This window comes from Dryobates pubescens, chromosome 13, assembly GCF_014839835.1.
Source record: "Dryobates pubescens isolate bDryPub1 chromosome 13, bDryPub1.pri, whole genome shotgun sequence".
NCBI classification, from domain to species: Eukaryota; Metazoa; Chordata; class Aves; order Piciformes; family Picidae; genus Dryobates; species Dryobates pubescens.
In genome coordinates this window covers 9,210,146-9,237,763 of record NC_071624.1, presented here as the reverse complement: position 1 = coordinate 9,237,763, position 27,618 = coordinate 9,210,146, and the positions used below count along the sequence as shown (strand labels likewise).

The following is a 27,618-nucleotide window of genomic DNA, read 5'->3' as shown; positions in this document are numbered from 1 at the left end:
GTAGCACTGCCCTGCACTCCTGCACTAGGGACTGCACTTATTGCTGCTGTGCAGCCAGCCCTTCCTTCCAAGAACATCGCAGAAGGAAGAAGGAGAAACTTTGCATTCCTGGGGTGCAAGTGCCCAGCAAAGAGCAGAGGGAGCTGCAGCAGTGTCAGGGCTGTACACCCCAGCCTGCTTTAATGAACAGGCAGTGGACTGGTGCCAAAGGCTCCCCCTCTGCCCTGCTGTGGTGAGACCTCACCTGCAGTGCTATGTCTGGCTCTGGAGTTCAGCCTGCAGAAGAGAAGGGTCCAGAGAGACTTTATTATGTCCTTTCAATACTGAAAGGGGGCTTATAAGAAAGATGGAGACAATCTTTTCATCAGGGCCTCTTGCAACAGGACAAGAAGTGCCAGTTTAAAACTTAGAGGGAAGACTCAGACTAGATTTAAAGAAGAACATTTTTACGATGAGGGTGGTGAGAAACTGGCCCAGGTTGCCCAGAGAGGTGGTAGATGCCCCATCCGCTGAAATATCCCAAGTCAAGCTGGACGATGCTCTGAGCAAACTGACCCGGCTGACGACGTCCCTACTCACGGCAGGGCGGTTGGCCCAGATGCCCTTTAAACCCTTCTAACCCAACGCTTTCTACCATTCTATGTCCCTTGCCGGCCCGTGGGACGACCCTTACTTGAGGTCGCTGCCCGCCCCCCACCGCCCGCAGCTGCGAGTCGGCGACACAGCTCAAACCAGGAGAGGGAGCCGTGGCCCGCGCAGGCAGCGTAAGCCGCCTCCTGCCGACAGGACCCCGCGAACTGACGGGGCACGGCGTGCCAGCAGAACCAACCCGCCGTCCCCCGGGTTCGGACTCTCCCGACCCAGCTGCTGCCGTTTCCTCGGACTGACATCCCCTCCTGTGTGCGGGATCGGGGCTGCGCTGCAGCCGGGGACAGGGGGAACCCCTTTCCCGTGCGCGCAAGGAGAGCACTCGGCGGGGAAAGGGGCGGCCGGTGACTGCGGGGCGGAGCGCGAACCGAGGAGGAAGAAGTGGAGAGCGCGGCGCATGGCTGTGCGGTCCTTCCGCGTCCTCAGGTGAGCCCCGGCGTGTGGGGGTGGCAGGGGTACACGCATGTTTCTGTGGGCGTGGGCGGCAGGAGTGAGGCGCGGCCCCCGGACCGTTGGCGGGGGGATCCGCTCCGCCCCGGCCATCAACTTTGCCCGCACTCGGAGGGAAAGTTTGTGGCGGAGGAGGTTGTTTCCAGCCCCCGCACCGTGGGGGCTGAGACAGGCGGCAGCGGTGCGGAGCCGGCAGCAGTCTCCGCTCACTGACCGGCGGGGGAGAAAAAAAAAAAAAGAACCGCTGAGGAGAAGCCCGAGGCCCCTTCGCGGCGGCAGCGCCCGCAGGCTCCCGGACGGAGACGCCTTAGCACGGTGTAAGCGAACGAGCTGGCCGCCTCCTGCCCCGCCGGGCCAGGGGTAACGGGAGCAAGGGGCGGAGGCGGCGATCGAGGGCGGAAGCGCTTGTGCTGTTGCCGGAGTCGAGGAGACGCTCCGCTCATCCCCTCGGTAAAGGACGCAGCCGGGGTACAGGCGACTCTGAGCCGAGCCGCAGGTCGGCGGATGCGTGTCCCCGCCGGTTCCGCAGCCGCGCTGCCCGCGCCTCCGGTATCCGGAATGCGGAGCGGTTGGCTTGTGTTGCCTCCTTGGGTCAGGGAAATTGAGATGTGCCTCGCTAGAGCGCTACGTGCACTGGCGAATGCAACTTTAATTTTCATCCCTATTAAATGCGTGAGCCTCAGATACCTGTTCCACTGTCAAACTGATCTTGGAAATGGCAGGGGCGAAAGGAAGGGGTCGGTCTTAAGCCGCAGCAGCAGAGTAAAGTGGAAGAGACACGTTCAAGAGAACAATCTGAAAGCCATTAGATGCTGGCAGCGAGATGCTTTTAAGTCGAGGAGAGCAGCCCCCTTATGTGAAGCATTTTGTGGGGGCATCTGTATGGTAACTGGATGGTGGGAATGTTTTCCTGAAAAGGAAGGGGGTGGGGAGGGGGGAACGTTAGGGCTCCAGTGCTTCAGGTGGCTTTTTTCTGTGCCAGTGCCACTTCCCTTGGTTACAGTGGCAGTGCTTGTTCCTCAGCTTGGGCTGGTTTCTCAGAGTGTGCCTGTACAGTGCTTGGCACAAGAGGATCCTGATCTCAGGGCCTGAGGATGTTACTGTAAACTGGATTATAAATCCACTCTCACATGCACATTCTATCTTTCCATCCTGGTGCCTGCTTTGTGAATACCTGGTTACCATGCTTGGATAAAATTCTGGTTTTCTTTACAGATCTTTTTTTTCTTATAAAAGGATGGCTTTTGTGCTGTGCATTTAGTTTGGCTGTCCTAGGAAAGGCTTTTTACTGCTGGGTTTGGGAAGTTGCAGCAAGCTCCTTATTTTTGTTTTATTTTTTATTATTATTGTTATGTAATTAGAAAGGACTATTTTCCTGACACTCCATTTTTACTCTCTCCTTGTAGGTAAGCAGAACTATCACTGACTTTACACTTCCATACATAGAAGGATCGTGGGATATTATTTATTAACTGTGCTGTGAAGAGTCCATATCTCGCAGCTTAGATGGCCATTTATAACAGGTTGCTTCTGGCAGCTCCGGAAGATTTACTTGCTGTCTCGTGTTGCAGGAAAAGGCTTTCCTGTTTGCATGGAGAGCATCTCTCCAGACCAGGGTTTCTGGTAGGAGGGCTTGGTGCTGGCAACAGTCCTGCTTTTTGCCTCCACTGCCTGTATGTTGTGAGTAGAGGAGGGCAAGCAGAGAGGATTGAGCTCTAACACCCAAATACTCTCCTTCCATGGAAGCAGGTATGGAGTTGTTACTGTTAGTGGGAACACCTTCTTTGTAGGAGCAGTTAAGGATGAAGGATAATGAGGGATGTGGAATGTAAGGCTGTGGAGGTGCGAGGTGGTGGAAGCATGCAGAGCATTGAAACTTTTGGGAAACATTTAGCAGGGAAGGTGGGAGCTGTTGCTTTGAAGTGCAGCAGGGACCTGTGGGGTGAGAGAGGTTATGTTTCTATTGCAGTGCCCCTATGCAAGGCAGAGGGCAGGTCTGCATGCATATAGCCCTGCGACTTTCTTTCGTGACTCTGGATATAGCTTGAGTTCAAAGTGTGTACATATAGCATAGGAATTGTTGTGCTTGCTCAAGTCTGCCCGTGCATGGTCCCTTTAGAGTCTGTGGAGGAAAGCTTCTGTCTGAATACCCCTGTGCTCTCTCTTTCCAGACCTCTAGGCTCTGTGCAGGTATCCTGCATCTGAGTGTTAGCTGATGTGCAGTAGGCTTGAGTACTGTGCTGGTCCAGGCTTGCGCAGGGTCATACTCAAGGTCAGATAGTGCTACCCCCAAAGTATCTGTCAGGAACACATAAGTAAGAGAAACTTCAGAGCATTGGGAGAGTGGTGCGGCAGCACATGGAGGTATGGGAAATGCCTCCTTGCTGGCCCTGGTGCTGTAATTTTAAGCTCTGAAATATGCATGTAGGAAGGAGGTGGCAGAGAGATACTGCCTCAGCTTTATTCATTCAGTACCTTCATGTTCTAGGTGCCAGCACTAGGGAAGAAGCATTTCAATCCTTCAGCATAAGAAGCCAGAACATGTTCTTTTATTCCTTTTTCTCACATACTGTTGTGTTTGGATTTTCATGTGTGTTGTTTTGGCAGGCACATGATTCATCTTCCTTTCTTCATCTGTCTCAGGTTCCCCACTGTCGCCAAATGTCCTCCCATTTCAGAAAGACTGACTTGAAAACTTGCCACGAAGATAACCCTTGCAGCTGGTGTTGTGGGAGGGGTGATGTCCCAGCTTGGCTGTCATAGCACAGGTTGCATTAGCAAGGTGGAACAGTTAAGAAGATTAAAACCAGCAAGTGAACATGTTCACATATCTGTGAGCATCCGTGCTGTCCGGTCTTTCTTGTCGGCATACAGCAATGGGGAATGCTTTGGGAATAAAAATAGATATATGGAAAAGCCGATATAAGCTGAAATCTGTGAACAGCGCCACATTATGTGGGAGCTGAAACACTTTCTACAGTGGAGCTCACAGTTCAGACATTGCTGGCTCTTCTCTTTCATCCATTGCTTTTCTCTTGACACTGCTTAGGGGGTTCACTGCCTCCGTAAGCAGAGCCACGAGCTGTCTCCTCTGTGCTGCCTGGCAGATGCAGCCTGGCCGGTAGCATTTCTGTACATGGTGCATGAGAACTGGTGCTCCTCTAGTTATGTGAGATGGGTCGGATGCAAAAGCAGAAGGCGGGCACACTTCAGCTGACCCCTCTCTTGTGCCAGCCCTTCAGCCTGGGTGCAGCTCAAGGGCCTAGGTGCAGGTGGGTTTTTTCCCCGAGTTTGTAACCGCTTTGTTCTGCTCTGCTTTGGCGAAACGTGTGCCTGCAACTTGGTCACTGCTAACTGGAACAAAACAGCTTCTTTTGGGAGGTATTTTAGGATTTCTCCCGACACTCCAATGTTTTAGCAAAACAGAAGGCTAATCTGGCGTTTCTCAGCCGCAGTGTTGTTATGTGTAGGGCTTTCGCATGCGACTGAGCCACATGCACGCTCAGAGAAAGTGCAAAAAGAGAACTGCTTTGGGGAAATCAGTTCAAATGTTGCCTACGCTTTGGGGAATTTCAATTGTAGCCAGCGGGCTTGCTAACTTTAACCTCAGAGATCCCAATGCAACACATGCACAGGTCATGGCATTCGTAAATTCAGAGTCTGCTTTGACAGAAAATGCAAACACAGGATCCGAATCTACAAGTGCACCTGTTTTGTTATAGGGTCCCTTCAAAACAGCTGCTGGTAAAACGTGATTTCTACTACAAAGAAAGAATTGCATCTTCAGTCAGTCCTTCGGTAATTTAGCAGCTCTTGGGTTTATCACATGGGGGCTACATCCCCAGGAATTCCTCTGACACAGGTTTCCCCTGAGTCTGGGTGATTATCCAAGTACATTTTTTTGTAGGGAAAATTACAGCAAGGATAACTGGCTAAAGATAGAAGTTTCTCAGAGTGTTAGGGAAAGAGAAGGCAAGAGTGTGAGAGAGTGACAGCTTCACTTTCTCATTTGAGTAAAAAGAGAATTCTAAAGCTCCTTATCTTTTGCAGTGAGTGTTCCTGGTGTTGGGTTTTTGGTGTTCCCCCCCCTTCCCTGTTCCCCCTTTTGTTATGTGCCAAGTCCATATTTCTGTGAAAAAGTATCAATTCTTTGGAGCATTTTTAGATTTATATGTGTTAACAAAAAGTGACCTTTAAAAGCTCTGTTTGGGACAGAGAATAAGAATCCTGGGCTGAGTCAGGGGAGTGGTAGCTGGCTGCTTCTCTTTAGCACACCAGGGAGGTGCCAGAGAGCCATTACCTTGGAAATCCCACCCAGAGCATGGATCATCAAGAGCTACCAGCTCTTCCCAGCCCTCTATAGGTGTCCACTAAGGAGACCGTATTATCATGCCTGGAAGGAGAACTGGATGGTCATACATTCCCATCTCATATCCATCATGGGTATTGGGATCGCTGAGTTGGCATGGGAGAGCATCCAGTTGCTTCAGAAGCATTTGAGACTGCTCTCAAGCGCTTTTACTCTTCTTTATCCCTCACAGCTTGGCATGCCTGGGTATGCTTTGCTATTTAACCCTTGCAGCTTTGGAGCTGGCCTTCAGCTTCAGCCAGTGTGGTCATGGGTCACTGGGTTGTCTGGGCACCATCTGGGAGCTCTGCATTGCAGCCTGGAAGTACCACGGTAAAAGGTTGGCTATTAGCTTCTCATGAAGCTCCTTGGACAGTTTTGTTGTGTGACTGAAAGGCAAAGATCCAAGATGAATTGCACACTCATGCAAATACTTAAGAAGCCTCTTCAGCTTTGCTGAGCTGAGGTGTTATCGGAATTAGAAGAGGGCTGTAAAAAAAATAATTAGCTTTTAATACCTCTGTCTCTAACTAAAAAAAAAGGCAGCTGTGTGTTGTCTTTTGGCTGTTTTTTTTCCCCCCTGGTTTTGCTTAATCCCTTGCATGACTGAAATAAAAAGTGCGCTGAAATATCTTGACTCTTTTCAGCCTCATGCGGTCCCGCGTAAAGGGATGTGATCATTTCAGGTGATGATTCGTATGTATTTGATCAACTTGTCTGTAATAGCTTGCAGAACTGTGACCTAAATGTTTATCCTTAGTGCTGACAGTATGCTATGGAGCTGTTTAACTATATATTTATAGGGATTATGCTGCTTGGTGAGAAAGACACGACGCTTTCTTCTCCAAGGGCACTTTGGCCTTGTTCTGTGCCTTTTTCTGCCTGTGATTTGTGGCTGTAGCTGCCTGTTAAAATAATTTTACCTTTTTTCCCTAGGTGTAAATAAAAAGCTAACAACAGTTAGTGCAGGGGAATAACATTTTTAAAGAGTGAAAAATAATTCCAAATCTGTTAGATTGGTTTTTTTTTTTTTCCAATAACATTTGGGGGTTTGCATTCTACTCGGAAGGAAGCCAAAACTTATCTTGCTCAGATTAAAGTTTTCCTTGCAGTATTTAAACCACATTTTTAATCGTCAAAAAAACCCACAAACAGACAAATGGAAACAGCTTTTCAAAGTATGTTTGACCTTGTCCTTAATGTGCTGGTTGCTAAAATCTGAACAGCTCTGTCACATTCCCGCTGAACAGAAATCCTACTACCAGATTCTAAGAGGAATAGGTTTGAGACCTTATTCTGGAGAAGCATCTGTTTTTCATAGTAGTATATTCCATTTCTGTGTTTCCTGCCTGCTGGGGCTCTATGTGCCCAGTCAACCAGCCCCAAATTTATTTGTTCCAAGGGAAATTCTGCTTAAGTAGTTACTATTTAAGGCAGGCTCAGAACCCAAGTTTTACTTGGTGGATACATTTAGTGCCATCAGATCCAGTGACAGCTGAGCTCAGGGAATTAATCTGTACTTTGCATTCACATACTATCATCTCGGCATTGCTGAGCACATTAGAGACATTACAATGTGCAGTTGTGGTGTGAGGTGGGAAGAGGCTGTTATAAATGTGGCTGAAGAAAGAGAGGCACAGATTTCAGAAGCCTCTACTAAAGTGCTGTGGTCAGGGGACAGCCCTTTATATGCTCTCTGATGCCCGATTGTCAGGAAGGCACTACAATTTTTCATGCACTACGATTGGTGATTGATGCCTCTGTAGGTTTCATGTAGGTTAACCAGAAACTCATATTGCTACCCTAAACTAGTAAACTCTTTTTAGAATCTTCAACCTTAGAGACTTACAGGAGCATAGTAAATGGCAGTGGCAGAAGCCCAAATGTCTAGTTATTTTAGTTTGGGGGTTAGCCCTATTGCAAAAAGCAAATCTCACCTCTGTCCCACCACAGTTAACATCTAGGGCCCCACCTATGTAAAATTATGAGCAATCTGTTGATTCAAAGCTCTGGGATCTGTAGAAAGTACTTTTTTTGACAATAAGAGCCATACTAATTCACTCTGATACAAATAATTGGATTTGTTCTGTTGAGAAAGAGCTGCCTCTCTACTCTTCCTTCAAGCTCAGATACCTCCCAGCCCTTGTTTATAAGGGGGAATCCAGATAATGGGAAGATGAATGTATTGCTGTCCAGTGTGATAACACTGGCAGGCTGTGAAGGGCTTGCAGGGCACCCAGCCTTTTTGAACCAGCACAAATGTGCTGTTGGATCCTGCAATGTCTTGCTGTAGCCAGCTGTGCTGGTTGCAGTTGAGCTAGACAGGGCCAGTACGCTGGGGTAACTGAAGGACATGGCAAAACCCAGACTCCATCCCCATGGTCTGGGTTGTCTTTTCCCTTCCTCCATCCTTCTGCAAAAAAATAGCTGCAGCCTCAGTGCATTTACCTTTCTCTACCTTGTTGTGCTTTTGTTTTGCTGTATGGACTTTAGGGAGACTGTTTAATTCTGACTCCTTGGAAGGGTTTGCCCATGCAGACACCCCTGACCTGAGGCCATAAAGAGGTGGAAAAGCTTGTCTCGAGCTTCTTGCGTCTTCCTGTTCTCTTGTTGCACCCGGGAGCTGCATCTTGGCATTTCAGCCGTGCTGAATAGACCTGGCTTCTGGCTACTCAGGGAAGAAATTTTTTCTCCTCTCTTAAGCTTCTTTTTTTTTAAAAAAAATCTTATCTGGCAGGTGCAATGGCTCTGTAGTTGTTGACAAGAAGTGTTGAAGAGCAAGAGGGAAACTCAACCCAACTTTCCAAAGACAATCAGTGATTGCTTCCTCTCAACACAGGAGAGCCAGACCAGGGCTAGTGTCAGTGCAGATTTTGGAATATGAAGGCATTCATTTCCTGGTATTACAGGTGTTCAGAAATGAAAATTTTGGAGACTTCAAAAATTTTTGGCCCTTTGCAGCGTGGTTTTAACACATAGTGGTATTTCCTCCTGGCACTGCTCCTTGTAGCCTTTGGAAATGTCAGCAGTGCATATATTGCCTTTTGTTTGTCGTTCAGCTGAAGAAATGAATTCATTGCCCTCTTGAGATCAAACATATTCCCCCCAAATAATTAATATTGATGATGATCACAGCATATTGCTGCTTGCAGCTTTCTCTCAGCCTTCCCACTGCGTGGGTGCTGTGGGTCACAGAGCGGATCTTCTTGTAGGAAGCTCCTGGCATTGTTTTAAGGTTGAATTTAAAGCTCCACTGATGGGGTCAGTGTAGGCAAAGCCCAAGCAAGTTCCCAGTTGTGGTGCAACCTGGTATTTGCAGAAGGAAATGTTAGACATGGGGAACAAATGTGATACACATGACATGGGAAGGATTGTCTCATTCTCTCTTCCTTCTTTTTTTCTGTCTGTACCCAGCTTTTCCTAGCCTGCTCTGCAAAGTGCAGCTGTACTGTGCTGACTAGGAAGTGGCAGGCACGCAGAAGAAAGTTGCTTTAACAGTCTCTGGGGGAACCAAGTGGGGTTTGGGGATGCGGAGGCCTGTGGGAGGGCTGGAAGAACCTCTGGAGAACTGCTTGTAAGTGGAGTGTTATCTTGGGGGAGGCAGGTGGGTCCTGGGTTTTCAGTGCCTTTGCTGTTCCTTTCTTGGTTGGTTTAAGTTTTGCCGTGTCTTGATGTGTAAAGCATGCTTACAGAGCAGCCTGTCTGAGCTGGAGGGGAGGGAGTGAAGCATCTTCATGTCTTATTCTTGCTGTTTTTTACAAAGCTAAAAGTGATTAAATTAACATGATTAAGCTAAGTGCCAGGTGTGCAAACACTCTGTGGTCCCAAGTTGAGAAATTAAAGCTCAGCTAATTTTTCCCTTGAAGATGTTGCTCATCTCAGGATACCCAGAGCCACTCGAGAAAATCCTCTTCGTGCAGTGGGAGATCAGGTCTCACCACTGGCAGCAGCCTGGGTAAACTTGCCAGTGGTGCTGGAAACACTGCAGTCTGCCTGGGGAATTTGTGGCAGCATCACACTGAAAGAGGTGCTTGCAAAGGGGAATGAAACAGTGATTTTGTACTCTGGAGCATGGTGGTGCTTGGAGGGTGTTTTGCCTGCTGTGTCTCTCTCTGGGGGAACAAGAAGGGGAAGGAGTTAGCTGAATATAGAGCAGCCACCCTGGGAATCTGATCTGCAAGCACCGAGGGCTCTAAGGGGAGGAGATGAAGTGAAAGAGCAGGTATGCAGCTGGCAGTATGACTTGAACTCAAGAAATTCGCGGTGTGTTTTTTGAGACTGAGATTCTACTTTAGCAAGTACTCATCAGAGTTGGGTGCAGTGGGGCTGAGGAGCATTGGCTGTGGCAGGCTGGTCTTGTTCAGAGATGTCTCTTCTGGGAGAGCTGCCCTGGGGATCAAGAGTCCCAGGGTGATCCTTCCAAAGACAGTAAGCCCAGCTGATAAACCTGCTTGAGTTTATCTCATGTGCTCTGGATTTAGAGACTTGGGCTGAGCTAGCTTGGGGTTGCTGTGCTGCAGTCTGTTGTATGATGTGGATGTGCTGCTATAGCCACAGGGACAGTGGAATAAGCTCTTAGAGGAGGCAGTAAAGTTGCTTACATCTAAAAGCCATTAAAAAGGTCAGGAGGCAGAATGTATAAATTAAATGCGCACTTTCAGGGGTCTCCACGTGCTTCATGAGAGCTAATCAGAGCTCTCCCAGCAAGGGAGGAATCTCACTCTGGATTCTGACGTCTCCTCAGGTCTTTGAGCCATGTTTGATGCGTATTTCTTGTTTTCTTTTCTGTGCAAAGATTAGTTTGTCAGTTTATTTTCTGGTAGTGCAATATGTGACCGTTTCTCAGAGCTCTCCTTTCTCTGTAACATTGCCATCCAAAATAGAAGCATTGTGTCTGGCCTCATGGAAGGTCTCAGCTCTTTGAAGCTCAGTTGGAAGCTTTTCATTCCCTGGCTATTCAGACTTAAAAAATAGACTGTCTTGGCGGGGTACCTTTTGCTTGAGCACAGAAGTGCTCTTGTAGGTTGGTGTTTGAACTGCTCAGTGGCCAGCATGTATGAATTTGTAATCTGTGCTTTTGATTTCATAGCTGTGACTCTACTTGCCCCTCTTCATCCCACTCCATAGATCTCTTCGTGATAGTCCCAGCTGTTTATTTGTCTTGTCCAGGTGTGCCTAGATTTCGAAGAGGTGACAGATTATTGAGAGAGTTTATTTTAAATGCATGAAATGCAGTGTGCTCAGCCTGCCAAACAGCTGCCAATGTGTAATCAGCAGCACCCTGGGCTCCAGCAGAGCAGTGCGCAAGATCTGTAGCATTTCTGCTTTGCCAAGCCCTGAGAAGACCCCAGGAGAACTGCAAAGGGAAGGAGGAGGGGATCATGACTTTGTTCAGGTTTTCAAGCCTTCTCTCTACATGTCTGGATTGCATTTTTTTTTCCTTGTCTCTTGAGGAGGAATTCCTATGAATTCTGATTGTCAGTGTTAAATTTGTTGAGCCAAAAGGACACTTGGGAGAAGGTATCTAAAAGCCAATAGCAGATCACAAATTCCCAGCCTGGCAGTCACCTCAGTGTCCCAAATGCTGGCCCTGGCAGAGGCAAATCTTGCAGACAGAGGCAAGTCTTGTACTACCAAGGAAGGTCCCAGAAATGACTCGTTGTAAATGAAAGGCTCCCTGCTTTTCCCTGAGCTTCTCAGCTCTGATGCCTTGCTCTGCCCATGGGAGCTCATGGTGCACTTTGAAGGTTGGCCTTGCTCATGCACCACGTGCTGCTGGTGCTCAAAGAGAAATGGCTTGAGACCACCTCCCAGGGTGACCCTGGAATGACGTACCGCTGAGTTTGTTCATCTCCATGTTGGGGATGTAGTAAAAGCAATTACTGAAAAGCCAGTAGACTGCGGCCAGTGAGGGGTGATGGGCAAAGGGAGCCACCTCAGACGTGATGCCTAGTGGCATGTCCTCAGCTGGGGAAGAACTGGCTACGCTGCTGACTGAGAAGACTGTTTCCAGATTTTTTTTGTTGTTGTTGATTTTTGTGTTTTGTTTTTTCTGTCTTCTGGGTACTCAGCAGACCTGGGTGTAAAAGCTCTCTATGAGCACTGTAGCTCTTCAATGCAAGGAGCCAGTGTTTCTATGTCCTGTATGATGGTGACCAGCTCTAGCCAAGGAAGACAGAAGGTTCTTTGAGCTAGCAGTGGGGGAGTCCTCTAACCAGGGCAGCTTTCCACCTGACTCCCACTAGTTTCTAATATTTATTTTTGTCCCCTCTGCAGAAGCAAGTGTTTAATATCTGCTGGTATTAGAGTTTGCCTGATCCAAATCTAAATGTTTCCTTTGGTTCTGATGATATAAATTGCTTTTACAATCGAAACATTTCAGAACAAAATCCTTTCGGCCCACTCTTGTCAGGCATGTGGTACCCTGGTGAGTGCAGCTACCCTGACAAAAGTGGAACGTCTAGCATCAGTCTCGCAGGTCCCCTGCCTTGGATGCATCACCTTAAGATGCACTGGTTGGGTTACAATTCATGGCTCCTGCGATATCCCTGACTGCAGCCCAGGCTTCAGCCCTGACCAATTCCTGCTGATATATGCCTAGCTGTTAGGGAGCTGCTGCCAAGACAAATTGGGCTCCTTGCCCTTAGGAGAGATGTGAATGTTTTTCTGAGGACAGCATTGGGGGCCTTTGATGGTCACAGTGCCTGGGTTCAAAGGGATGAGTCTGGCACAGCGTGCCTGAGAGCAGGGAAGGTGCTCTGAGCTGCAGCAAACTGCTGCTGGCTGGCAAGGAAAATTTTTAATGACTATGCTAATTTGTCCTGAGGAGGAAATGCTGGACTCCTGAAACTCTCTGCCTGTCCCCAGAGATTTCAGTGCCAATGGTAAGTTGCTCAGGAGGGCTGTCTGCAGCACGGGCCAGCTCACGGCAGGAGCAGCTCTTCGGACTGAGCTGGGTGTGAGAGCGCTGACGCCATAGCAAAGGGCAGCACCGTGAAGCGCCCAGATGGCCTCCGGAGGACAAGCAGGGCCAGAGAGATGCTGCACAAATCCTAGCTAAGTGGTATCAAGATGGTTTATGCTACAGTAATTCCTCCCTTTGTATGACTTAGTCGTGCACATGCTGAAAAGCAAAAGTGTTTCCTGGAGGGCTGAAGGGCCTTTTCCCACTTTCCATTAGTGTTTTTGCTATTACTTGTCCGCAGCTGCTTTTGCAGGCTGCCCTTTGTCTGCCTTTTGGGTTCTTTGAATTTACTTGGACTGGACATCTGTCCTCCCCATAAGAAAACCCAGCAAACTCATCCAGCAGCCTTCCCAGTGCTGCTGTGTGATGATGCACAGACCCAGAGCTCGTGGGCACACAGTGATGTGGGAGCAGAGGAGCTGTGCCCTTCTCCTGAGCGCCAGCCCTGCTCTGCAGTCCCTCAGCCTTCAGCTGCAAGTCCATGCGGCAGCTTGCCCTGGTTTTGCTACCCTTCTTGTGTCTTCTTCACTTTTCCTGGGGTCAGTCCTTCAATCTGAAATACTTTTGACTCAGAAGGGCTTGGGACAGAATTACAGAAAGAAACTAGTATGTTAACCCTGCTCTGGCCACTGTTATTTTTTTTCCTCTTTATGAAACGGTTTTATTTCAAATGTCCTTTTAGCTGGAGCACTTCGTAGCAGGGGTTTGAAGGTTGCTTTTATTCTGCATGCCATAGTGTGACTTCTCAGTGAAAAGCCAAAAAACCTGTCAGCTCTCCCTAGGTGCCTGTGGTTAAGAGGGACAAAGGCATTTTCTGGGAAAATGCAGCGTTGTTCTGTAGAATTGGTACAATGTCTTTGAGAAGAGGCATGCAGTTACTGCTTTGATTTCAGCATTCGCTGTTAATTACTTGACATCTATTTTGGGTTTATATAATCACTTGAGGAGTGCATAGGCTTTGTAGGGTCTGTGCTGCTAAAGGTCAGAGTGAATGATTCCTTGCCTAGGTCTGCTTGGGGAGGGTGTTGTATTAATAGGTGTGTTATATGAAAATATTTATGCTTTTCTCTGGCATGAAGGCAAATTCTGGCCACTATCAAATGAAAACCAAAACCTTTCTACCCACCTCTGCTTTAGAGAGCAAAGGACACTTCTACTGCTGTGTTTCCCCCGAGCCTGCTTTTCTTTGCTCCCCAGTAGACAGAAGGTGAAAGTTTCAGGAAGAAAAATCTCAGGAACTGAAAGGAAACAGTTCCTGATTTGAAACAAATTGATCATTTTAAGTACACTCCTTAAAAAAAATTTCTAGCAGCCACAGTGATGGATTGTTTTGCCCCAGCTGCCTTGTGGATTATTATTGTTATTAAAATGTTAATTTATGGAGACACTGGGAATATCTCAGAGCATATTGGTCTCTGGAGAAATTCCTGGAGTGCTCAGGATGTATCATTGCTCTCCAGCTGCCTTCTGGCCACGCCAATTGCCTGCTTTCTAGCTGTGGTGTGACTTCTGAGCTGGTGTACTCTTCTGATCACTGATTTTATTCCTGCCTCCTTTTAATGTTTGCTTTTGATTTTGTTTGTTTACTAGAGGTGAGGTCTGTGACCTTTTTTGGATGGAGGTGGTTGGATGAACCCCTCTGCTGCAGCCTGGGGTTTGTACTTGCTGACCTCTGGCTCCTTTGATTGTAGCCAGGGATGCTGGTGTTGCAGTGCAGTGCTACCAAATTGTGCAAGAAGTTAGCCAGAATCAACTGGAATTGCATCATGTACAGGCAAAATGGCAACATGATTTCTGAAATCATGAAACAGAGAAGAAGGTTGCTGGGAAAACCTGAGAAAACTCTTCTGTTCCTGGCAAGGCCGGGGCATGTTGTAGTCCTGATGCTCGCTCTCTCTGCGGCTGAAAGGATGCAATGTTCTGCTGGTGTCACTGCCACAATTGTGTTATCCTCCCCAGGGAGAAATGACGACATTGTGTCACCACAAGACTACTGTGGGAAGACCTTTCTCCTCTGGGAGTATCACAGATTTTGGGCTGCTTAAGAAAAAAAAGGCATCACAGTGCTCGCAGCACTACTACATCAGAATTGGTCCCTGTGGTGTGTTAGTAGAACAAAGCATCACATCCTTTGGCATTAATTGATTTGATATTTCTATTTAACAATCGTGTGCCATGGGAATGGAACTGGACTAGAAGCCACCTTGCCCCACAGTCCCCTTTATCATCTTCATTGTGTGTGCAAGCACTCCACTTCTTTACTAAAAGAGGACAAAATCCTGTTCCTTCATCCCAGGTGTCAAGTACTGGCATGGTCAGGGCATCCAGGAGGTAGTGATGGTCCACCTTGACCAGCCCTTGACTCTGTGCGTGTGCTTTCCACAGCCCCTTGTATTTTGTGAGAGCAGCCAGGGCTGTGGTCAACTGAGTCCCCTTCCCATAATGGAGAAATTGCTGTAATCTGACAGGCTCTGTGTCTGTCTGTCTCCACTGATAAGATCTTGGGAGACCCTGGAATGAACCAGAAGTAAATCATGCTGTGCAGGACTTTTGATTTTATAGCTGGGTACAGCAAGAAACAAGAATTTTCTACTAGCAGGCAGAGCATGGAAATCTTAGATACCTTGCTTGTGGGAGCAGAGACCTGATGGTTGAGACAGTTGAAAGGAGCATGTTTCTGTAAGCATGGTTAATGGATGTAAATATTAGCTTGCTGCAGAGTTCATGTATCACTGAGTGAAGTGTAGTAGTTTATTTTGGCCTCGGGCCACGTAAATGGCCTTGCTCTAAACGAGAGAAACTCATCCAAAGTCAGTAGTTGTTCCTGCTTGCTTCAGGGCTGAATTCAGTCTGATTTGTGCAAAATGCAGGAGAGAATCACTGGAAAATGAGGGTAAGTTAGGACACACTGTGCATTTATCTAATGACAAAGGAGAGGGAATCATGAGGAATCTTTATGGGAATGATCCCTGCCACGGTTTACACTCCCTCTCTTCCAGCATCTGCATTGCCAAGTTTCTGAATTCCTACTGAAAGTGGAACATGTTGTTTCTCTCTGTCCAATGTGATGGTGTAAAGATGTTTTATCTTTCCTCAACATTTCAAGAGGATAGGAGTACTTTAATTTAGTCTTCTCCCTACATAATCGTAAGTGACATTGGAAGCTGGTTGTAGATGGCAGGAGGGAAGGATGTGATTGGCAGCTGGCATTTTAGTTTGGATGAAGGACATAGGAGAGGACCAGTGCTCTCAGCTGTACCCAAGGGAAGAAAACTCACCTTCTTCCCACTTTCTTGCCAATATCTGAAGGCCTTTTGGCTTCTGAGGCATCCTGCATCTCTTTTCAGGGTCTGTGCAGGGAAGAGCAGGCTTTCTCTGGAGTTCCTTTGTCTGTTTGAGATGAGCCCAGAAAGGGAAAGCTTCTAGCAAAGGCTTTTCAAATGCAAGCATTGAAAAGGAAGGCCTCGATATCCGCTGCTGGGCTTTGAGTAGAACAGTTCACATGTACCCATTCTTGTTAATCTCTGCAGTCTTTGCAGTCTTAGGTGCTCTTTGTCTATGTCAGAGCTCTTCTGTGTAATGCATATATTATGGACAGGTTTTCCAGGGTTGTGTTTAAGGGAACTCTGTGACTTCTATCCTTACCCTTTTAGACAACCTTGATAGAGCACATTTCCTTGTTATATTCCAAGGGTGCTCTTGACTGTATCACCATGCTCATTACTGCTGCTGCTGGTGGAGCTGAAGTGCTTGGATGAAGTTCAGCCTCTTAACCATCTCTTCTCCCTTTGTGATCCGACAGCACCCAGGAATATCAAATGTACCCTTCACCCCATTAATGAGAGCATCTAGTAAATGTCAGCTTTCATGACTACCAGGTTATGAGTGGCATCCTGGAAAACCTAGAAATGCAGGGAAATTCAATTCCAATGAGTGAACAGCTCTGAGCTGAATGCCAGATGCTGGAGCGGGTGGCAGGTGAGGCTCTGGCAGTGTCCATTTATCTTAAATTACAGGAAATTGTGCTCTGTAGTGAGGAATGGAGAAGCCTAGGATTGTTTTACCTATCTGCTGCTTTGAAGGTGTAGAGCTTTGTTCAGATCATTTGTGAAAAGCGTACAAACCTGGCGCTGCTTTGCTTCTGCGAGGTTGACTTGCTTAGAATAGAATAGAATAGAATTAACCAGGTTGGAAAAGACCTTCAAGATTGTCAAGTCCAACCTATCATCCAACATTATCTAATCAACTAAACCATGGCAACAAGCACCCAATCCAGTCTCTTCTTAAACACCTCCAGTGATGGTGACTCCACCACCTGCCTGGGCAGCACATTCTAATGGCCAATCACTCTTTCTGTGAAGGACTTCTTCCTGGCATCCAGCCTAAACCTCCCCTGGCACAGCTTGAGACTGTGTCCTCTTGTTCTGGTGCTGGTTGCCTGGGAGAAGAGACCAACCCCCACCTGCCTACAACCTCCCTTCAGGTAGTTGTAGAGAGCAATGAGGTCTCCTCTGAGCCTCCTCCTCTCCAGGCTAAGCAACCCCAGCTCCCTCAGCCTCTCCTCATAGGGCTTGTGCTCCAAACCCCTCCTCAGCTTTGTTGCCCTTCTCTGGACACGTTCCAGCAAGTCAACATCTTTCCTAAACTGAGGGGCCCAGAACTGGACACAGGACTCGAGGTGTGGTCTAACCAGTGCTGAGTACAGGGGTAGAATGACTTCCCTGCTCCTGCTGGCCACACTGTTCCTGATCCAGGCCAGACTTTGCCTGCAAAGGGCTGATGGAGCTTTGTCCTGCCTTGACCTCTTCCAACCTTGGTGATTCTGTGATTCTGTGACCTGCCTGCAGGAATGGGGTGAAGCAGTTGGGACTCTAGCAGCTGGCTTCTTCACAGGCCACCAGCAGCAGACCTCGTACATTTGGACCAGCGTGGTTGTCACACTGAACTGTCAGACACATGTTCAGTGCAAATGTGCTTCAGCCACCACTCACCAGCGCGACTGCTTGCTGCACTCCTCCTTAGAAATGAACAGAATGAGGTTTGGTGAAGGACTTTGGTGTTTTGGGAGTCAAAGCTTGGGAACTCTGGTCTGCCTTACTCCTTGTCCTCACAGATACAGACTATTCCAGTGACTGAAGTCAGTGAGCCCAGCTGTCCTCTTCTGAGCCATCAGCTCCCATGCTTGGGGAGCTCTTGCAGCTGCCCACAGGCAGAACAATGCTGCCACACAGATGCTGTTCTGAAGGGAAAAAAAATAAATAAAAAGAGCATAGCAGAATTAAAGGATCACTGGGTGGGTGGAGGAATAAACACATATGCTCAGAGCTAAAAAATTGTCTGCAGTGATGAAACTGTGTAACATAACCAGAACCTTTGTGTGTGCTTTGCCTCAGCAGGATGAAGATGGATGGTGCCCTGCTGGTTACGCTCTGGCTGTGCATGGTCACCCTTGGCAGCGGCTCGGGTAAGGTCATGGCACATGATGGGTCCCCTGCTTATCACAGGAAGAGCTGATCTGAGGCTGGAGAAAGAAAACTGACTGCAGGGATGCACTGTGTGAAATACTTCAGCAAAGTGCATGAATGTCATGTTAGTTCTGTGTGGGAATGTAAAATGTAAACAGGTGCATTAGCAAATAGCAGTGAGCAGCACCTTGACCTAGAAGTGCTTTGCAAATTGAACTGCCCACTTGGTGAGTGGTGCTACTCCCTTTCTATGCAGGGCTTGGCACATGGCACTGAGTTGGCACTGAGTTGGGACCTGGGCTTGAACCTGAACTCTGCTATTCCTGGTTGGATCCGGAGGGGTTGAGCTTCCGGCTCTTGGGTTCTGACTCATGCCTCAGCAATGCAAGGAAAGAGGGGAACTTCTTGAGTAAGAGAAGCTCTCATACCCATCTCACTGAGTCACTTTCCTGACAGGAAAGATGTTGTCATGCTTGCAGCTCCACTGGCACATGTTCAGCCCAGCTCTTGTGAAGAGGCAGATTGTGTGTGTCTCGGCTCCGGACTTCCTATTTGGGGGTGGAAGGAGACAGCATGATTTGCAGGAGGCAAGTGGAAAGGGGGAGGGAGGAAAGAACAGGCACTGGCTTTATACAGGGAAATGTTCAGACATAAAGGCTATGCAGGGGACTGACAATTCTCCCCATGAGCCCTTGCCCCTCTGCAGGGATGGCAAACAAGCAGTTATAATACCCTGAGCAGATGAACAGCTCTTGTATCATTATTGCTTAGACTACACCGAGTTATCAGGGCCAGATTCACACCTCATCGAGTTTCATCTTGATGCAAGGTTCATTACAGTGGCTGAAGACAGAGAGATTTGTCTCCTGGGATTGCTTAAGGGCAGGCATTTACAGTAGACTGTAGTCTTCAGCAGGGGATGTCCCATCCTAGCTGACAGGTGCCTGCTGGAAGTGGTGAGCAATGGGGAAACAGCAAAGGAGAAAGTGTGTGGCCCAGGTCTCCTCTGCTAAGCCCTGGGTAGTAGAAGTGTTTTGAGGAAGGAGAGATCCGGTGGCACGGATTGCTGCTGCTCCTTGGGAAAACCCCTGCTTTGCATGTGTTTCTGTACGTGTTGTTCTGCTCTCCACCAACACAACAGCCTCCTCCTGCTGAGGCAGCATTACAACACCCAAGTCTTGGGCTTTATCAGAAATGGGAGATAGGTGCAACTGAGTCAGGATTGACCAGGAAATGTTAGAGTAACTCTGAAAGCTGAGGCTGTCAGCTGGGAGACATGAAATGAGCACCTTGGCGTTCAGGTCACAGGCTTGTGCCAGTTGATCTGGCAGAACCCTCCATGCATTTTTGCAAGGTATTCAGTGTTATTTAAATATTCCTCCTTTAGCAGAGGCTTTCTGTACAGGATGCTTAGAGCCCTTGTAGAGTGCTGGAAGAACATAAGTGTCAAGGGTTAAAATACATTTCTCCTGCAAATCCACTGTGGTGTGTGTGTTTGGTTTTCTGCAGGTCCATGGGTGAGGTGACAGACCCCTCTCTTCACTTCAGAGCTCCTTTTTTGTTCCATAGACATCATAAACCACTTGGGCTGTAAAAATGTGGTTTTTGTTAATTCATGATGGTCTTGGATGGCTGTTTGTACTTGGATGGAGGGGCAGCCGTCTGTGCAGCCCTCTGTTACACTGTGGGGTTTCCTGGGACTGGCACCAAAAGGCAGCTGAGGCTTGTCTCACCCTTGTGAAGTCGTAAATACAGAGCAGTGTGGGAGTCCAGACATGCTCTGGTAATGTTACAGCATTTGGGCTCACTTTCCTTCTCAGAGCAGGGAGCGTAGGTGCAGGGAGCGGAGCAGAGGTTAGCTGGAGTGACTGCAGGAGGGCTGCGCACAGTCTGCAGCTGCCCCAGTGGTCTTCTAACACCAAGGAAAGCCATGGTTCTCACTGGGGAATCTAGCTCCTGGGGTATTTTAAGGTGCAAGGGATTTGTCATTTCAGCTGGATCTCTTTCTGTGCTTTGCTCAAATAGTCATGTGGTGCTGTATTGTTGGGACCAGCTCTGTCTCGAGCCTAGGCTGGCAGGGTGCTGGGAAAGGGCTGGAGGCAGGGTCAGGATTCCTGTCATGGTTTGCTGCCACTTTTCCTGCCTGCCTCTGCAGTCCTTCCCCAGGGAGCAGCATGGTCAGCAACACTGACCAAAGACTGCCCAAGGTACTGGCCCTGCTGAGTCCCAAGCTCTAAGAGTTTGTAGAGGGGATGAGAAGCCAACAGTTGCTGCATTTCAGCTATAAACACTAGCACTGCTCTGGCTATAATGCAGATGGGCTTTTCAGCCAGTACAGCCAACAGTCTCCCTGGCAGTGTCAGAAGCATTGTACTTTGCCCTCCTTCTTGCTGAAGAGACAAACCTGCAAACTTTGTCTCCCCCTCCCTGATTTTGCCAGCAGCACTAAGGCTATAAACATCTGTTCTTTGGGCTCTGCTGGTTCTGCATCCAGCCACAAGCTGGTAGAGGAAGGAAATGTGATCCGAGTAGTGTAAAGACTTGGAGTCTGAGGCTGAATTTGTGCTTGAGTCTGCTACTCACTCATGCTGTGTGACCCAATCTCTTCTGGTTTTGAGAATATACATAATCTGCCATGTTTGGGTTTCAATTCTTTACTCATGACCTTTGCTACATTGTTTGCGATGGTACTTGGGTCTTCGGCTTGCCTTGCCTCAGCTAAGCCATCCTGAAGATAAAAATAAAGTGTAGATCTCTGAACTTCTTTTGCAGGATGCTTAATGGAGCCAGATATTCCGATACCCAGAGAAGGATAGCAAAAACCCATGAGCCCAGTTTTGGTCTCACAATGATTTCTTTGGCACCACTGAAGTCATAAATATACACTGGCTTAAGAGAGATGAAAAAGCAGTCGGACAAAGAACTGCCAGTCTGAACACAGAATAATGCCATCTTGTTTCCAAAGCTGGCCTATTTAGATACTGAGTTATTTAGAAGATGTAGCTGTAGTTGTGCTCCTTGTTCCATTTTTCTCTCTCTGATAACCAGGTTGCTCTCGCACTCTCCAAGACCTCCCTGCTTTTGCAGGGTGAAGGCTAGGGGAGGATCACAGTTAAGATCATTGTCTTGGGGAATTAGAAAGGCAGAATAATATTGCTGCTGGGAGAGGAGGAGAAGCCTTGTGCTCATTATTTCAAGGTCCTGTCTAGTGTGAGCAGGTAGATGCTGCACATAAATAGTCCTTCGGTGCGAGGAAGCATCGTGTTTGCATAGCAAACTGCTCTGACAGCTCCCTTGGGGGCTGTCAAACAGACTGCCTGGTAGGATGAGCCCAGGTCTGGGGCCAGCTTCTGCACACAGCAGCATCCCAGCATGGTAGGCAGTGGCTGTAAAGCAGCCAAGAGCCTCTGTCCTGGTAGTGTTATTTTGGGCTTTGCTATTATTTGCTGTCTCTTATGCTCACTGATATTAGAGGCTCTCAGGCAATAGTTTTGTCCCTTCTGAAGTTGGCTCCAAAGTGCCAGATGTCACCAGTGCCTCAGGTGGTGGTTGGAGCAGCAAAGTTCTGACCACAGCAAGCCAGAAACTGGCCTGCACCATCTCTCCTGAGTGCCAATCTACCCTGTGTGTCTCTGTTGCACTTAGCAGAGAGGCAGAGCAGTTACTTATGGCCATGGGAAATTTGCAGATTAATAAATTACTGTCTGTAAAACACTTTGAAGATGGAAAGCCCTGTGCAGCTCCTCAGGATTATTACTATATAGCTCTTATTCTACTGAGGGGGTTCCAGTGGCCTTATTTTCCTTGTGATTTGTGACAGCCCCAGAAGCTGAGAAGCTTATTTTAGTGTGTAAAGTCAAAAGAAAAATAGATTAAACTGCTTTATTGTTTTCTAAAGAGACTAAATCCCTCCCCCACCATCTTCTCCTGGGATTTCCTGATTTCCTCCTACTCTTCCAATCTCAGCTTCTTGCTGTCCTAATTTAGGACATGATTTTATAACCATTTATACCCATCTGTGAGTTACTGTGGTTGTAGAAGGTTATAGTGCTTGCAGGCATGAAGTTATTCAACACTGTGAGTGTTGCAAGGTGTGTAGCCCTGAACTGGATGCAGATAATACCTGCAAAGGAGAGCTGGCCTGAGTACAGATGTGTAACCACAGCTTCCAGCCTTCCTCCACACCAGGCAGAGTTGTGCCCACCAAGGAAATAAGACCTCACTTAGAATCATGGAATCAATAAGGTTGGAAAAGACCTCAGAGATCATCAAGTCCAACCTGTCACCCAAGACCTCATGACTACTAAACCATGGCTTCAAGTGCCACGTCCAATCCCTTTCTGAACACCTCCTACGATGGTGACTCCACCACCTCCCTGGGCAGCACATTCCAATGGGCAACAACTCCCCCTGTGAAGAACTTTCTCCTCACCTTGAACCTAAACTTCCCCTGGTGCAGCTTGAGACTGTGTCCTCTTGTTCTGGTGCTGGTTGCCTGGGAGAAGAGACCAACCCCCACACTTTCTGTCAGCTGAGGGAAGAGGTTGTGAAGGGTGAGTTTTGTGCTGGTGTCAGTGTGACGTGACACAGCCCATCTGCATTGAAGAACAGAAGCTTGTGGAAAGCAGCCTGGTTTATATGTGTCACTGATGTGTTTATTGGACAGTAGCTTTTGCTCCTCTGTGTGTATCAAACAGTGGACATCAGGGACCTGTCTTCTACCCTCCTTATCCATCATGTCTCCCTGCTGCAGCCGCAGAGCTGAGTGCTCAGTCGCCTACATTTTATTGTACACAAGTGACTTCTGCTAGGCTCATAGACCTTTAAGGTTCCTCTTACTGCCTGCTGCATTTTCCCTGTTCCTGTCCTCATCTGAGAACAGTGACTGCAGCTTTTTTTTAACTTTTTTTTATCTTTTCTTGGTGTAGATATCCCTGTGGATGTTTGTGGTGGGCGGTGCAGATTTGTTGACTGCATTTTAAAGCAGGCAACAGGGACCCTGGATAATTGCAATAACTGGCATGCATGTGTTTAACTAAGCAAGCCTGTGGCAGAACCAGGCATTGTCAAATCCCAGTCTGATGTCCCAGGCACACAGATGAGACCCTGTCAGCTTGAGCACAGCTCTGTGGTAATGCTAATCAGGTAAACCTCCTTTTCATGCTGCCTCTCCTACAGATGATTTTGCAATGGGCTGCTCTCTTTCCTTTCTCTCTCATGCTGCTCTGCTTTGCTTCATGCAGCAGTTTCTTCAATGAAGTGGAGTGGGAAGTAGCTGTTTACCCCTTTTCTCCTTCAGGATTTGAAGCAGTTCATGCCACTACCTTTACTGTTTTGCTCTCAAATTTTAAAATAAGCCTCCAGGAAAGCATGTCAAAACCAAAACTTTTTTCTTCCTCCCCCAAACCCCCAGTTGCTGGAGGTAACCAACATACTCTGTGCCACATACAGTAAACACAGCTTTACACACAGAGTAAAGCAGGGAGCTCACTGTGGAGGAGTATTAAAAGCCATAAGTACCCCTCCTCATGTTACAGGTTGAGCTTGATAAGATGAATAGAACAGAATAGAATTAACCAGGTTGGAAGAGACCTTTGAGATCATTGAGTCCAACCTATCATCCAACACTATCTATTCAACTAAACCATGGCACCAAGCACCCCATCAAGTCTCTTCCTAAACACCTCCAGTGATGGTGACTCCACCACCTCCCTGGGCAGCACATTCCAATGGCCAATCACTCTTTCTGGGAAGAAACCCAGCCTAAACCTCCCCTGGCGCAGCTTGAGACTGTGTCCTCTTGTTCTGGTTGGCTGGGAGAAGAGACCAGCCCCTGCCTGGCCACAACCTCCCTTCAGGTAGTTGTAGAGAGCAAGAAGGTCTCCCCTGAGCCTCCTCTTCTCCAGGCTAAGCAACCCCAGCTCCCTCAGCCTCTCCTCATAGGGCTTGTGCTCCAAACCCCTCCCCAGCTTTGTTGCCCTTCTCTGGACACGCTCCAGGAACTCAACATCTTTCCTAAACTGAGGGGCCCAGAACTGGACACAGGACTCGAGGTGTGGCCTAACCAGTGCTGAGTACAGGGGGAGAATGACCTCCCTGCTCCTGCTGGCCACACTATTCCTGATCCAGGCCAGGATGCCATTGGCCCTCTTGGCCACCTGGGCACACTGCAGGCTCATGTTCAGCCTACTATCAACCAGCACCCCCAGGTCCCTTTCTGCCTGGCCACTCTCCAGCCACTCTGAGGAAACTCATTTGGGAGCTATGGGCTTGTTACATTGTTTTTTGGATGCCATGCTTTGGTTGCTTCCTCTGAAGGTAGCAGAAGTTTTGCAGTCACCATACTTCTCATGGATTTGTCAGAGGCAGACCACCACCCCTGTTTAAAATAGACTTTCAGGATCTACAGTTAAACAAGCACAACGTGTGAGTGGGTTTGGACGTGGTGAGCTGTTCTGCAACAGAAAGTCCTTTTCCTTCTTACTGTCTCAACTGTCCCATCTATTTAAATGATAAAAGTGGTTGAGGAGAGAGGAACTCCATTCTCATGTCCAGCATCCATTGGAACTACTTCCATGGTGGCGTCGCAGGGTAGCTATGGTGAGACCTGGGAGAAGTGTGAAACTGCATTGCTGGTGAGCTGCAGAACTGTGTGCTCAGCCCCATCCATGCATTGGAACCAGGCATTGGGAGATTTGTGCCAAGACCATGTCCACTTGCTTACTCTGTTGGAGAGGCTGTGAGAGGAAGGCAGGGAGCTTATGATAAGTCATTTTTTGATGTGCTTCTACTGGAAGTCAGATTATAAGTTCCTGCAGAGTTTGTCCAGCTTCCAAGCTGAACCTCCAAAGCAGCATTGAGCTACAACCAGTTTTTAAGGCATTCTCTGACCACTGTTGGTGCTGTGGAGGTAGTGGGAGCAAATGGTGAGAGCTGTCTGATCTTGGCTAGGGCTAACTTAAGTTGTCTGTCATCCTCAATTTCAGTGTATTCAGATCTGCCTCTTCTTCCAGTTCAGGGAAGATGTTCTCATTTGATTTGTTCCTTGCTACCCATGTATGGTCTTATGGGATCATAAAATCAATAAGGTTGGAAAAGACCTCAAAGATCATCAAGTCAAACCTGTCACTCAAGACCTCATGACTACTAAACCACGGCACCAAGTGCCACATCCAATCCCCTCTTGAACACCTCCAGGGGTGGTGACGCCACCTCCTCCCTGGGCAGCCCATTCCAATGGCTAACAACTCTCTCTGTGAAGAACTTTATATAGACCATGTGGGAAATGCTGCCCTGATATCAACTTGATGTAGACCATGTGGGAAATGCTGCCCTGACATGCTGCCTGCTTGCTCAGCTGCTGAGCAGAGTACAGAGCCAGGGGGCATGGGATGATCTTGTGTGAGGAAAAACCCTGTGAAAGGAAAAACCCAGGTGCAGTAGTCTTGGTACTGAAATAGATGTAAAGTGCAGCCACATGTGGCTGCTGGCCACAGCTGGTAGCTCCTATGTTCACAGTGCAGCTCCTCAATTCAGCCCTGCTTCTTCAGTTTACTTCTCAGTGACTGCTGTGAGCTTGAAAGAGGGTGGTGGTGGTGAAATATTTTAAGGTAGTAATGATTAGTTCTTGTTTAATCACTGCCTGAACAGCTTTCCCTGCCTTATTAATGCTGATACTTGCATCAAGCTAACCTGTGGCCTGGCTGCGCTCCCCAGCTGGAGGCTGACTCATATCTTCTTTGCTTTAAGATAATGCAGCAGAGGCAGCCAAAATGTTGAGGTACAAAGACCTTATCTACTGCTGCTGCTAAAATGGTGTGGAGAAGATGGCTCTGCTGTACCATTCAGCTGGCAGCATTGATGGGTTTGTGTCCTGCTGCCACTGCATGGTCCCAATCTGCATGCAAGGCAGGCCCCCTCCCAAAATTAGAGATGATTAAGAAGGATGCATCAGTTTGGCAAGTGGCAGGGTAATTTGGGCTGGCATGATAGACCAACATTATGGCATTCAACAAGTCCAAGTGCTGGGTGCTGCACTTTGACCACAACAACCCCATGCGGCAATACAGGCTGGGCTGGAGAGCTGCCAAACAGAAAGGGACCTGGGAGTACTGATTGACAGCTGGCTGAACATGAGCCAGCAGTGTGCCCAGGTGGCCAAGAAGGCCAATGGTATCCTGGCCTGCATCAAGAATAGTGTGGCCAACAGGAGCAGGGAAGTCATCGTGCCCCTGTACTCAGCACTGGTTAGGCCACACCTTGAGTACTGTGTCCAGTTCTGGGCCCCTCAATTGAAGAAGGATATTGAGACTCTTGAACGTGTCCAGAGAAGGGCAATGAGGCTGGGGAGAGGATTCAAGCACAAGCCCTATGAGGAGAGGCTGAAGGAGCTGGGATTGTTCAGCCTGGAGAAGAGGAGGCTCAGAGGAGACCTTATTGCTGCCTACAACTATCTGAAAGGTGGTTGTAGCCAGCTGGGGGTTGGTCTCTTCTCCCAGGCAACCAGCACCAGAACGAGAGGACACAGTCTCAAGCTGCACCAGGGGAGGTTTAGGCTTGAGGTGAGGAGGAAGTTCTTCACAGAGAGAGCTGTTAGCCATTGGAATGTGCTGCCCAGGGAGGTGGTGGAGTGAGGTGTTCAAGAGGGGATTGGACGTGGCACTTGGTGCCATGGTTTAGTAGTCATGAGGTCTGTGGTGACAGGTTGGACTTGATGATCTTGGAGGTCTTTTCCAACCTTATTGATTCTATGATAGATTGTCCTTCATAAGGATGGCTCTTTATTATTTCTTCACGGAAATTTTGGCTAGGGGAAGCTTTCATAGCCCTTGGGAAGGAAAGGAGTGGAGGTGGCACTGAGTTTTGGTGGTGGAGATACTTTTTTTAAAACAGAGACTGCATGGGAAGGTCAAGCTGTGGGCACAGTGGGATGGTATTTTTTGATGTGGCCTTACTCTGATTTTCTTTTTTGTTCTATGAGTTAAGCAGTTTGTCACTCCTTGAATAATCCAAATAATTGCACCGATTGCTTCTCCGTTTTGACTGTGTGGGTGCTTGTAATGGGTGCTGCAGAGTCATTTGGGGAGCATTTCAGGTGTGTGTATTCAAAGCACTGTTCCAAAGGGGGTAAATCAGTGCAGTGAGTGAAAGATTGGGAAAGATTCCCAGGAATGTCTCTTCTCACCTTTCTGCAGCTGAATAACTTTTTGCATCTGGAGAAGCCATTTTCTTCAGCTTTGCTTGGCTTCTGAGGAGGAGTCTGGTTTGGGATACATCATGTTCAAGGACATTGTATCACCAGATTCTGAAAGAGAACAGTTCTGATTATTTCTGTGACAGGTTTCTGTCTGCTGTATCAGTCACAGATGACCCCCTAGGTAACAGGGATTGCAATGCACAGCCCAAGAAAGGAAGACAGTTGGAGCTAACTTTACCCGTTCACCTAGTTCCCAGTGTGCATTAGGGAGGAGCAGTAGTGCAGCAGCCTGCTCCTATTTTTATCTCAAGGCACATAAAATCAAGCTGGGCATCCTTACCCTGACCTTTCTTTTCCATTCTTTTCCAATGCTGGAGATAGGTGTTTCTACAATGCAGCATCCCTCCAGCCTGTGTAATCATCAGCCCTTTTCTCAAGCAGGGCTTGAGGAAACAGGACCATTTATTGCCTTTTTTCCTGCACTGTCTGCCACAAGTAGGTATTATGGGACTGCCTTGCTGTGTGATTACAGAGCACCCAGCAGTAA

General features: G+C 48.0%; 1 protein-coding gene across 1 annotated transcript in view; it reads left to right on the top strand.

The window, feature by feature from the left end:
* Window positions 1-640: 640 nt before the first annotated feature.
* IL1RAP (interleukin 1 receptor accessory protein) overlaps window positions 641-27,618 on the top strand; it is a 51,507-nt gene continuing 24,529 nt past the window's right edge. The window contains exons 1-3 of the mRNA XM_054166558.1: window positions 641-1,074; window positions 17,807-17,874; window positions 19,385-19,392. Coding sequence (XP_054022533.1) covers window positions 641-1,074; window positions 17,807-17,874; window positions 19,385-19,392 — 510 coding nt within the window. The remainder of the gene's footprint in view (window positions 1,075-17,806; window positions 17,875-19,384; window positions 19,393-27,618) is intronic.